At 47.2% G+C, this 12,518-nt stretch overlaps 1 protein-coding gene across 4 annotated transcripts in view; it reads right to left on the bottom strand.

Annotated features, from left to right (window-relative positions):
• Positions 1 to 9,704: 9,704 nt before the first annotated feature.
• LOC146772810 (uncharacterized) overlaps positions 9,705 to 12,518 on the bottom strand; it is a 128,084-nt gene continuing 125,270 nt past the window's right edge. For all 4 annotated transcript variants that reach the window (XM_085638514.1, XM_085638516.1, XM_085638515.1 and 1 more), the window contains exon 5: positions 9,705 to 10,177. In XM_085638514.1, the coding sequence (XP_085494640.1) occupies positions 10,061 to 10,177 (117 nt within the window). In that variant the 3' untranslated portion in view covers positions 9,705 to 10,060. The remainder of the gene's footprint in view (positions 10,178 to 12,518) is intronic.

Genomic DNA, 12,518 nt, shown 5'->3' with positions numbered 1-12,518 from the left:
AGGTAATCGGGTCTGGTGTTGTGGAGGGCTTTGTAGGGGTGCATGAGGAGCTTGAAGGCGATTCTTTTGTTGATTGGGTACCAATGGAGGTCTCACAGGTGACCAGAGATGTGGCTGCGGCGGGGGATGTCCAGGATAAGTCTGGCAGAGGTGTTCTGAATGTGTGCAATTTCTTTTGGAGTTTTTGGGAGGTGCCGGCGTAGAATGTGTTGCCGTAGTCGAGCTTGCTGCTGGCGAGCGCCTGCATGACCGTTCTCCTGGCTTCGGTGGGGATCCACTTGAAGATCTTCCACAGCAGGCGGAGCGTGTAGAGGCAGAAGGATGGTACTATGTTGATTTGGCGGTTCATTGCGAGCAAGGAGTCGAGGATGATGTCGAGGTTGCATGCGTGGTCGGTGGGTGTGGGAAGGTTTCCAAGAGCTGCTGTTTACCAGGACTCGTCCCATGCGGAGGGAGTGGAGCCCAGGATGAGGACTTCGGTTTTGTCAGAGTTTTTTTTTTTAAAACCTTTATTTTTGTGCAGGCATGAAACAAAATTACGAATGTGGCACAACCATATCATCATGTCAAACTTACATCCTGTTATAGGTGTACAACCGTCATGCCCGCCACCCTGCGGCCGGGCCGCGACACCTAGGGATGTCCAATAGAGTGCAAGTGTGTCCAATGTTGCGCGTTGCACATGGAACCCCGCGAACCTGCTTTTATACGTTTTCTCCCACAACACCCCCCCCCCCCGTCCCCTCCCACTCCCTACAAAACTAATAGCACGTCTCCCTCCAGGTTCGACAGACAGCTCCCACGCCCAGCCAGCTATGTGCCCCCAGTCCGCCGGTGGCATTCGGGTATAGTGCAATCGTGCCTGTCCCCCCCTCCCATAACACAATATCACATCTCGCATGTGCGGCGTCTCTAAATGAATCACTGTCACTTGCTTGTACAAGTACTCATCGTATTCAGGTGGTCCCTCCCGCTCGTCCCCGCCATCTACCCCTCTATGTGTGACCTCCTATGTGTCCCACCTCTAGGCCATGGTATTGTCTCCATTTGCTCCATATCTTTCGGAATTTTTTGGGACAGCCTCTCGCTTTGTATGTCACTCGCTCTGCTGCCATATAAAGGTCCAGTCCTCTCCTCCATTCCTCTATCCCCGGCCACTCCGCCACCCCCCAATATTTCGCAATGTCCCTTTTTGCCACAACCAGAGCTAACCCCAGAAAAATAATCTGTGGGCGTGGCAGGTCTACTTCGGTCACCATTCCCAGTAGCGCCAGTTTCGGGTCTAGTGCGAGCTCCATTCCCAGGACCTCCCCCAGTTCTGTGAAAATGTGGGACCAATATGTTTGAATTTTCTCACAGGACCAGAGAGTGTGATAGAAATCTCCCTGTTCAATTTTGCATCGAAGACATGTGGCGTCTGCTATCCTACCCATCTTGTGGAGACGTCTCCGGTCAAAGTATGTCCTGTGTAATATATTTAATTGGATCAGCCTCAGCTGTGACTTAATGGCGACTTCTCGGGGGTGCATCAATATCAGCTCCCAATCTAAATCCTCTAGCTGCCCTACTTCTGCCTCCCATGTGCCTCTGAGTTTCGCCAGATTTCCCAACATGTTGTTTGTGAGGGTTTTGTATGTAAGCGAAACCGCCTGGTGTACCATCTGCTCCTGTAGGAGTCTCCCCTCCAATGGTGAATATTCCGGTATGCCCTGCAGTGATATCTGCTGTGCCTTCCAAGCATGGACTAGCTGCAGGTGTTTGTATCGTTGTGTATGGTGTAATCCGAACTCTGCCTGCAGCATCGTGAATGTCTTCAACTCCCCTTTACTAATCACGTCCCCGATGGTGGAGATCCCTATGTCATCCCACCTTTGGAAGCCTGTCAGTTTATGTAGTTCCTTTAACCATTTGCAATGCCACAGTGGCGTCTGACGTGTTGGCTTCCCCTCCCATCCCGTGGATCTGGAGGCTCGGGACCATGCTCTAATCGAAATCAAAGTCGCTGGCAGGAGCGTTCTCTCCGCCTTTCCCCCATACAGGTAGTGGAGTATATTGTGTGTGGATAGTTTATACCTCTCTAAAGCGTATGTTGGGTGGTCCGCTGGTGCATGCAGCCAGTCATTTATGGGGGTCAGGTGTTCCGCCCAGTAGTATGCCTCTAGGTTCGGTAATGAGATCCCTCCACTATATTGATGGCGTTGGAGTGTCTGGAGCGCAATGCGTGGTTGTTTGTCCAACCATATGAATGCCCGCAGGTCAGCGTGTATTCTGGTAAGGGTGTCAGGCGGAAGCGGATAGTACTCATTTTGAAGTGCGTAGAGGAATTTGGGTAGGCTAATCATTTTATACATCGCCGCCCTCCCCAAGAGGGTGAGCGGCAACTGTCTCCATCTTGTCATATCCTCTACGGCCTCCTTCAATATTCGTTCCACGTTTCTCCGGAACGAGAGCCTTTTGTCCAGGGTGACATATACCCCAAGGTACTGGAACCCCTCCGCGGTTGTGAGTAGACGGTCCGGTAGCGTCACTCCCTGTACCGCTCCTCGTGGCATGTATAAGACCGATTTATGCCAGTTGATGGTGTGGCCTGCCATTCCCCCAAAATCTTCCAGCTCTATGAACAACTGCCCTACGGACACCTCGGGGTTCGTGATATACAGCAGTACATCGTCAGCATATAACGAAACCTTCTCCTGGGTATCCCCCGACTCTGAACACCTGAACCCATGGATCTCTGGGTTCTGCCGAATTTTGGCCGCCAGTATTTCTATGGTGAGAGTGAAAAGGAGAGGTGACAGCGGGCATCCTTGTCTGGTGCCCCGCTCCACCCGGAAATCGCGCGACAGGCACCCATTCACTCGCACCCTTGCCTTCGGCGCCGCGTATAGCAGCTCTACCCATTTCTGAAAACAGGGGCCAAAGCCAAACCGGCTCAATACTGCCCTGAGAAAGGGCCAATGCACCGCATCGAACGCTTTTTCCGCGTCCAAGGACAGGAACCAGTGCGGCTCCGTTCTATCTTGTATTTCTTGGAGCCAGTTGTGGGTCCGGCGGAGGTTGTGTTTTGTCGCCCTATCCGGCAAAAATCCGGATTGGTCTGTGTGTATCAGGTCTGGGACCACCGTCCGCAGGCGCGCCGCTAAAATTGTAGCCAATACTTTGACCTCCATATTCAGGAGGGAGATGGGGCGGTATGATGCACATTCCTCCCTCGGCTTGCCCTGTTTGTATATCGGCACTATGGTTGCTAATGCTAGATCTCGTGGGAGCCTCCCTAGTCCGTATGCTTCGATATAGAGCGCCAACAGGTGAGGCGTCAATAGGTCAGCCGTCTTTTTAAAGAATTCCGCCGGGAACCCGTTTGGCCCCGGTGTCTTCCCCGTTTTTAATTTATTGATGGCTACGGAGATCTCTTCCAGTGTGATTTTCGCCTCCAAAGGAGCGCTAAGTTCCTCATCCAATACTGGGATAGCCAGAGTTTCCATATAAAGTAGGGCCTCGGCCACTGACCCGAGGTCCCGGCCCCTATAGAAGTTTTCATAGTGCCGTGCGAAGGCTTCTGCTATGCCCCTGTCCGTAGTTTCCAGACCTCCCCCATCGTCTCTGATACGATCCACCCACCTCGCGGCTTGTTCTTTCCTGCTGAGCCAAGCCATGAGCTTGCCCGACTTGTCCCCTACATCGTACAGGCGGTGTAGCGTTGCTAGCGCTTGCGTCTTAGCCTCATTAGAGACCAGTTCCCTATACTCCTTCTGCTTGTCTTGCAGTTGCCGTAGTATCCCTTCCCCTCGGTTTATAAGGTATTGTCTTTCTAGGGTCAGGATTCCGGCTTCTAACTCTGTTGCCTCCCTGTGCTGTTTGTTGCGCTCATCCCGTAGTCTCCCTCGAAGTCTATCTCGCACCACAGGCTTCATGGCTTCCCAGAATATAATGTTAGATTCCACTGAGCCCTTGTTTTCCGCTACATACACTTTTATATCTGCTCTCAGACCCCTTACTATTTCAGGGGATTGCAGATCCCAGGCTGCCAAGCGCCACTCCGTCTCGCGCCTTTCGGTGCTTTTCCCTAGGAGCGCAAATAGGGGAGAGTGGTCTGAAATTCCCCATGCCTTGTACATGATCTCATCTCCCGCTGACAAATACTGTCTTGCAACAAAAATATAATCCAGCCTGGAGAAGGTTTTGTGGGCCCCGGAGTAAAAGGAGAACGTCTCTTGTGTCGGGTGTCGCCAGCGCCATGCGTCGGTGAGTCCCATCTCCGCCACGTATTTCGCAAGCGCTGTTTGTGTCCCCCCTCCGCGTGTTGCCCCCGAGCGGTCTAATTCTTCCGACATGACATCATTGAAATCCCCCCCCACTATTTGCATCGTATCCGCCGTTTCCAGTAAGATGGACGCTACCTCCCTGAGCGTGCGTGGTTGGAGTTTCGGTGGGGCATATACGGAGATGACTGTAATGCGTTGTCTGTGCCACACTCCCTGTACTCCCACATATGTACCCTGTAGATCACACCACGTGCGCGCTACGGTAAAGGGGTGTGTTTTGTTCACTAGTATTGCGGCTCCCCTGGCGCCAGACGTGTAACCCGCATGGTTCAGAACTGTGTATCTCCCCCTCGCTATGAATGTACATTTCCCCGCCCTAAGGTGAGTTTCCTGCAGGAGGATGAAGTCCGGGGCGGTCGTCTTTATGTAGGAATTCACTAATCCCCTCTTTATTTTGGAGCCCAGACCATTAACATTCCAAGTCATGATGGAGATCCCCTTGTGTGGACCGTCTGGGTTTGTTAGTGTACCTGCCATACTGCGTAGGTCTTCTGGAGGTCGTTAGGCGACCACAGTGGCTGCGTGTGACTGTGTTGACTCCCCCTCCTCAACTTGCGACTCTTCGTGCTACCCCTTGTCCAACTCCCTTCCCTACTACCCCAACTTGTTAACGGTCCCCTGTGCCCTCTCCCGCCCCCCACCCCACCTCTCTCCCCTTCCAGCTTCGTCCCCATCACGGTCTAAGCTGTTAGTAGAAGTCGGTCGGTCACCCCCCGCTCACCCTCCCTCTACAGAACTGTTGCCCCTACCAAATAAACCGTATCTGTAAACACAAAAGGATTTAACAGAAGGAATCAAAAAAAAAAAGAAAGAAGAAACAGAAACAACAACTGAAAGGGTGTTGGCCACTTGCGTGTCCTGGCCGCGTCCCGGCCGACAGTCCAATCATCCCCTTCCTCCAGGGTCACGAATGTGAGTCTTGCGTTGTCGGTACTGTGCTGCAGTGTTTGTCGGAAACGTCCTGCTCCAGCATCCGGATCTCTGTTTCCAGTGGGTGTAAGGAGTGCTGGTCTATGTCTGACACCTCACCCTCCGCATCTGAGTCCCCGCGGCGTTCTCCTTCTCCTTCTGAGCCTGCCGGGCCCCGTGACCCTTCCTGCGGTCTGTGTGCCGTCCTCGACGTTCCGGGTGATTCCGATCTCCCCCTCCTGGAACCTGCCGATGTACGTGAATGGTATGGGGTGCCTGTGTACCTCGAGTAAAGTCTCCGTGATCTCCTCCTCTGCTGTTTTGGCGTACCCCTCCGCGTCTCGACCTGCGCCGCCCTCGCCATTTCCTCTCTCCCTGCCGTTTCCCGACCATTGAAGATCGGTCTCTCCTCCAGCCAGTGCCATGCATCCTCCGGATGGCTGAAGAAGTGCGCCTTATCCATGTAGATGACTTTAAGTTTTGCTGGGAAGAGCAGCATGTACGTAATGTTAAAGCTCTGGCTGCTGTAAAAAAAATTGTCAACACTAGACAAAGAAGTGCCAGCCTGGCCCTGGACTGTAGAGCATTTCAAGGCTTACATTTGGGGGGTAGCCATTTGATTTAGAAACTGAGCATCAACCATTATGTTGTTTAGAAGGTACTGGAACAGGAAAAGCTTCTGTAAGCTTAGCCTGCATTCTGGCTAAGTTGTAGAAGCACATTTGTTACACATTAGAATCTGCCTGAAAGCAGTGATGGAGGCTGATCTGTGTTTGTTGCAATCATGGCTCTAGAAGATGAGGAAGATGTAATTTTGTCTGTTGTGGTAGGGGCCTGGTGCTTGAGGTTATAATGGAGGACCAGTGGTGTGCAGATGAGCGACTAGAGAACTAGATGTGGGTATGGTGCGGCACAACATTTTGGTATTTGTTTTTACTTTGTTGGCTTCCCTGCTGCTGTGGGGAAGGTTCGATGAAGAGGAAACTTACTCTCAATATGCTTCTCTATGATAGTGTGTTCCAAGCACTGTGGGTTAACGGCTTTATGCGATGCAACTGTTTATGGATATGAGAGAATCCCATGACTGAGAAGCAGCAGTGAATTACTTCTAATCCTAGTTCTATCTGGATTTAATACACCACCCACCTTACTCAGTAGATATCTGGATCAAGGACTACGCAGCGGTACATTCTGATCTGCAAAAGGAAACTGCTTTGCAGATCTTGCTAAGCTAGACGGGAGTGCTGATATCTTTTAGAATAAGTGATGGAAGTGGGCAGATGTTTATCTTCCACTATGTAGGGTGTCCATTTCTTGCTTTTTTACTGCTTTAGATATGGTACGCTGTCCTTCTGTAGATTTCTGACCATTGTACTTGAGTGACTGATTTGGTTAATTGATGAAGTTTTTTAAAATAAGTAAATTGGCAGAAAAAGTGATCTCCTAGTTGCTGCTTTTCTGTTCTAAAAGTAATTTTAAATTGAAATTGAATGTACTTAGCAAAATGTGTTCCGGGATCCTGCACATGGGTGTAGACATACTACTTATGAATTTTAAAGAGAATTCCATGATGAATAATACAAGAGAAAAACAGCAGCGGAGTGATGTGCCGCAAACAGAAGCTTGAAATGAGCAGTCTTTGGCTCCACTTACTCTTTTATTTAAGTACAAAGGGCCTTACTTAGAGCTTGACGGATGAAATACTTCATCAAAACGTGATGGATATCCCATCCGCTGTACTACAGGTACCACAGGCGATAATGCACATGTAATATGGCGGACAGAACTTTGATACGCTTGTGACAGAATATGCCGTCCACCAAACTCTAAATAAGATTCAAAGTAAATTATTTGCTTGACTGATTTGTCAGTCCCAACACTTTCTCAATCTTGCATCATGCCATTGTGAAGGTCGTGGAAGCCGTCTAGTACATCAAAGAGCACCGCAGAGTCGCATCCTCTGGTCCATCATCTCAAAGATAGATGTACCAACATGTAGGAGGGCCGTCTTAGTATCGCTGTGTGGACAAATGCCTGATTGCACATTTCCCAGGTTGTTCTCAATGAACTCCAGGTGTTGCTGGGTAGCAGTTTTATTCCAACAGCTTTATCTGAACAGGGACATTTGAGATTGGAGGATGATGGTTACAGTCATTTAGTCATAGAGATGCTTTCGTTAATAACCTAGTAACCCACTCAGATTGAAGCAAGTGAGATCCATAGCTGAATGAAATCCATAGTGGAGTGTTGGGAAGATACATTACTGTCAGGAAGACAGGAACATGAGGCATTGCAGCATATAAGGAGAGTACGCGTGGAGCAAATCATCATCAGGGGAAATAGAGACTGGGGGAGTTTCTATTGGTGGGAGGACAGCAGACACAAAGCACTATGGGACAGCAGCATGGGTGCATGTCCATGCTGAATAAAAGGTGTAAGGGACACATGGGTGCTGAGACAAGGGAAAACACCAACATGGGTACTTGGAGCAAACAGCGACTGAAAGAGTTGCACCTCTGCATCAGTAACAGAGATGCTGTTGAAGAACAATATGGATTGGTGGAGATGCTGGCAAATCAGCACACAGAGTCCATTGGGGCTAAGAGGGAAGAAGGCGAGTGACATGGTTACCTGGGAAAGAACATATTCCTGAAGCATGGTAGAACAGCAACAGCGATATATGGAGATGCTGTCAAATCAGCATTCAGGAAAACAAGAGGATAAGAACAAGCAAAGGCAAAGGAAGAAAATTACCTGGAAACACCAGAAGCTGGAGAGATGATTCCAGGGCAGTGCCCAAAGAAGGAGAATTAACGGCACAGGCTAAGCAGGACTAACGAAACAGAGCTGGAAACCAAAAGGGACAGAGAGACAAACAGCAGGTGATTCAGCTGCTCAGAGAATGCAACATTTGATGGATGTCATCACAGCTAACAGAACGAGGACTGCAGGTGACAGGCAGGATTTAACACAAGCCCACGTAGAATGGAGCTGTTTCTGACTCACATCTACTGCTCTTAACCTAGGCCACATGAGTTTGATAAGGTTCCGGCTCACAAGCATCAGAAAAACATGCAGGTCACAGAATGTCAAACCCTGAACGGAGCACAAGGTGCATTCACCCACAAACCCACAGCAGTCTACAGTTATAGCAACAAATAATGCAGTTTTAAGAGTTTTGTCATGTCATTTAATAACATGCTATATTTAATTAACCGTAATAGCACGCTGCTGAGGGCAAAAACAGTTCTTAAAAGCCAACAAACAGAGGTTCTTAGCCTGAGCCGTAGATGACGGCCTAGACAAGGGAGAGGCCCTTTGACAACTGCTATTACCTAAGCCAGTAGTGCTATAAATCTATTAAAACATAACTCCCACAGGTGGTGGGGCTAGAATGTCCTAAGTTAAAAGAGAGAAACAGAAAGACGAACATTGGAACAGAAGTAGGCCTGAACGGTGAACTCGGCTATTTTTGCGCTCCGCGGAGTTCCAATAAACTCCACTCCGCGTAGCAAAGTGTTTTCCTCGCTCACCAACGGTAAGTTGGCGAGTGAGGAGAATCCAACGCTAGACTGATTCCCAGCAAGATTTCTCAACCTGGGCAGTCGCGCATGCTCGCTACTGCTCACGTTGAGGAACCTTCTGTTCACGTTCAGGAAGCTGCCGCTCGAATAGAACTTCTACTCGAGTGGCAGCCAGAAGCAACACCCTCTTGCACTGTGCATGATGCAGTTCCCACTGATTTTACAGCGTGTGACAAACACCCGGCACTAAAAATCAGTGTGAATGGCGAATGGTAGCGCACTCCGCCGCTCGCAGAACTCGACGTAGCTTGGCGGAGTTTTTTTGTCACTTCACAGAGTTTCACTCCGTGAACTCCACCCAGGCCTAAACTGTACTAGCCATTATTGGCCCATAGCCACTTGTTGGTCTTCAAGGGGTCTCTCTACTGTCCAATGTTCTTTGGACTGTACATTCAATTATCTCCATCCGAATATCACGATAAATTTGCATTCGGGGGCAAATGATATTTGTGTATTGTAATCAGGTGTAAATGGAGCTCCGACCAAGGGTTTTAGCCACACAAATCCCTCCAGTAATTTCCTGGTGGCTTAGGCGCCACCAAAACAGTGTACAAAGCGGAATGCTCTGCAACTTTACAGTCCAGAGACAAGGCATCCCCCGCTCAATCTGAATCAGACACAAACACTATCTGGGCAAATCCCACAACCATGTGGTAAAAGAACTTGCCCAGTGTGGTTTTGTCCCCGTTTATACCAAGCCTTTCAGAACAAGGCTCTTAGAATTGTCTAGGATTTATGCTGGGAAGATCTCAGGGTCCCAGAATGCCTTCCCAAGCATACATTGTTCACCTTCTAGAAACATTGGGCCAGTAACTTATTGTTCTGACAATGATAAGCAAGGATGGTGGGTCTAAAAGAAAAATATGGAACAAATGAAAAACGCATATACAATTTAAGAAACCACTTTATTGAAGGTTGCCATACTCGGAAAAAACAAATCCTCCATATTATTATTTTGATGTTCCTTCCTGAGAACCATACTTTAATGTAGTGGAATATAAAGATTTTCTTAAAAGCGAGAACTTTTAGAGGGGTCACAAAGTGGGGGAAATTCACAGATTATACTCCTGCCCCAAGGAAGAGCTCATCTTTGAAACCTCATAGTTCCACGGTGGACTAGTCTATCTCTCTTTCCTCCTCTATGTCCCTTCTCTACAAAAGCTCCGTCAGCATCTTTTCCACTAGCTTGACTGCCTTACTCCAGATCTTGTGCTGTAGCCTGGATCCATCAACGATTTTCTTTTATTGTTCCTTTAGATTAAGAGCAAACCTTCCGATTATCTTCCAGTATTCAGAGAATTCAATATCCTGGCTGTTAGAATCACGTCCCTCCAGCACCTGGCCAGTCTTTGAATACTCCTGTATATAAACAGAAAGAGCAGGTGATAGGAAATTGTGAAACATTAAATGTGTAACAAAAGGCAGAGAAAGTGAATAGTAGGGTAAAGGACTGAGGGATGAGTAAAACCACAAGTCAAGGGTGTTGGGAAGAGGAAGGGGAGAGACCAGAAGGGCAGAAGCACCACAAATTAAAGAAATGTTAGCCTATTCATTGATTCAGTAGGTTTAATGAAAACATTTTATAGTAATTTATGGTCAAGTTTATTAAATTGGCAATTGTTTACTTCAGCCACTTAAAATTAACAATTCTAATGTTGACTCTAGTCTCTGGGAATTGTAAAACTTCAAAACCTAGAAACAGTAAGGAAATAAGTTACTTACCTCTAACTGTAGTTCTCTAGTATTGGATTCTTTCATAGATTCACATGCTTGAATCATTACCCCTAATCGAGATGGGAGTCTCCCATCTCGACGACTGGAAATGGTTCAAGCATGTGAATCAATGGAATTCCCAATACTGGAGTAACTGCTTTGTTTATCGATATATCGGAGCAGTGCTTGGCACGTGACTAGCCCTTACTCCTCCCCAAAAAGTAATTACTTCAAAAATCGGGAGACTGACAGAGAATGCAGAGCACAATCTATTACATTTGTGCCCATTTTCTAGAATGTAAGCCTTTCTCTGTCATAAACTAAGGCTCATGTGCCGCTTCAGACTTTTCTCCCACGCTCCACTTTAATGGAACAAATTCTAACATGTAGAGCCAGATGGGCCACTTAATCAGTTGTCACCAGTAGGGACAAAACGGCTTCTGAGCATAGAATACAGGTGCAGTCTAAGAGTGCTGGAAGGAGCTACAGCGTGAGTTCAAACCTTCAAATGAAGGTTTAAAGGATTCAGATGGCCTGCTCTTCAAATTACCATAATGCTCCATTTTTTGCTATACATGTTTCGGTTTTATAGCTACAAAGACACAGGCAAATCAGCCCATACATACTCAAAGGATACTGGGTTAACTGCCAGCTATTGCACCAGACTGAAATTGAGATATTCATTCATTTCCCCAAATAAAGGTTTCAACATGCAAGTTGATCTGCGAGAATCTATCACGTTATGGGGCATTTGGAACCAAATACTTAATTTCTCTGTTTAGAAGCACAAGGGAGATTTTTTCTCATTGTTGCTAGAAAGCAGAAAGTGCAGGAAGGCAAGATCCATGTTGAATTATCAGAACTTAAACTAGCTAAAAGAATCTCATGTAGTTTAGCGTATGTAAATTTATGTTTTGTGGCTATTCTGAAAGATATGCATGGGTCTGGCTCTTCTAGGCTACAAGTAGGCAAGGATACCTTATCAAAAATTGGTGGATACCCTATTCACCCTATTACAAGTGACATGAACTATAGTGCTAGGAACTATCTAAAAGAATCCCATGTAGTTTACCTATATGATTTGTTTTGTTTTGTGGATATTCTGAAAGATATGCATGGATCTAGCCCTTCTAGGCCACATTCAGGCACAGATACCCTGTCAAAACGTGGTGGATATCCTATACACCCTATTACAAGTTACATAAACTTGTAATATGTCAGTTGGGACATCTGCCATGTTTGTGATGAGTATTCTCATCCACCAAACTCTAAAACAGTCCCTCTGTATCTTGTGAGGGTAAGACTTCCAATTATGCCTCTGTTGTTTTCAAGGCTCCAGCTGAGCTGCAGCTCTGTTTTAAGGGAGGACTTCTGATAATGCCTCTCTTGTTTCCAAAGCTACAGCTGATCTGCAACCCTGTTTCAAGGAGTTAGTCACGTAGCAGTCCAATTTGTTTTCTTTTGCTGAATGATTGCAGAGAGTTCTAGCTGTGACTCACCCATTCCATTTCCCGTTCCTGGGGCCGCTTAAATTCTAGCTAATTTTGATATTTGACTTCAGCTTGTTATTTGAAAATTCTCAGTCTCTTCACTTTGGTTTCCTGCTTAAAGTTTGTTTCTGCATCATAAATTTGGTCTAATCTCATACTCTGGTACTATGCCATGTACTTACTGTTTTTGTTGTACATTTTTTCATTATGGTAAAAAGATATATACACAATGGTTGGTCGAATCTAATCTCATTAGAAGAAAACTATCAACGTCCGATGCTGGAGAAACAGACCTGGGTAGCCCCAAGAGGTCCACCCATGGCATATAATCTAAGCTGTGAAAATAGATTTGCCCCTCTTTCTGATATAGAAGCCTGCGATTGACTACAGCCAGCACAACTGCATCATATTGAGAGCAGCGTGAGTCAATCCTCAATAGCTATGTCCACTGGGGATAGTGCACAGGTAGTATCATCAAATCAAATAGAGAGTAGAAG

Source organism: Triturus cristatus, chromosome 12 (assembly GCF_964204655.1).
Source record: "Triturus cristatus chromosome 12, aTriCri1.1, whole genome shotgun sequence".
In the NCBI taxonomy this organism is placed as follows: domain Eukaryota; kingdom Metazoa; phylum Chordata; class Amphibia; order Caudata; family Salamandridae; genus Triturus; species Triturus cristatus.
Note: the sequence above shows the minus strand (reverse complement) of the source record. Positions and strands in the feature narration are given on the sequence as shown.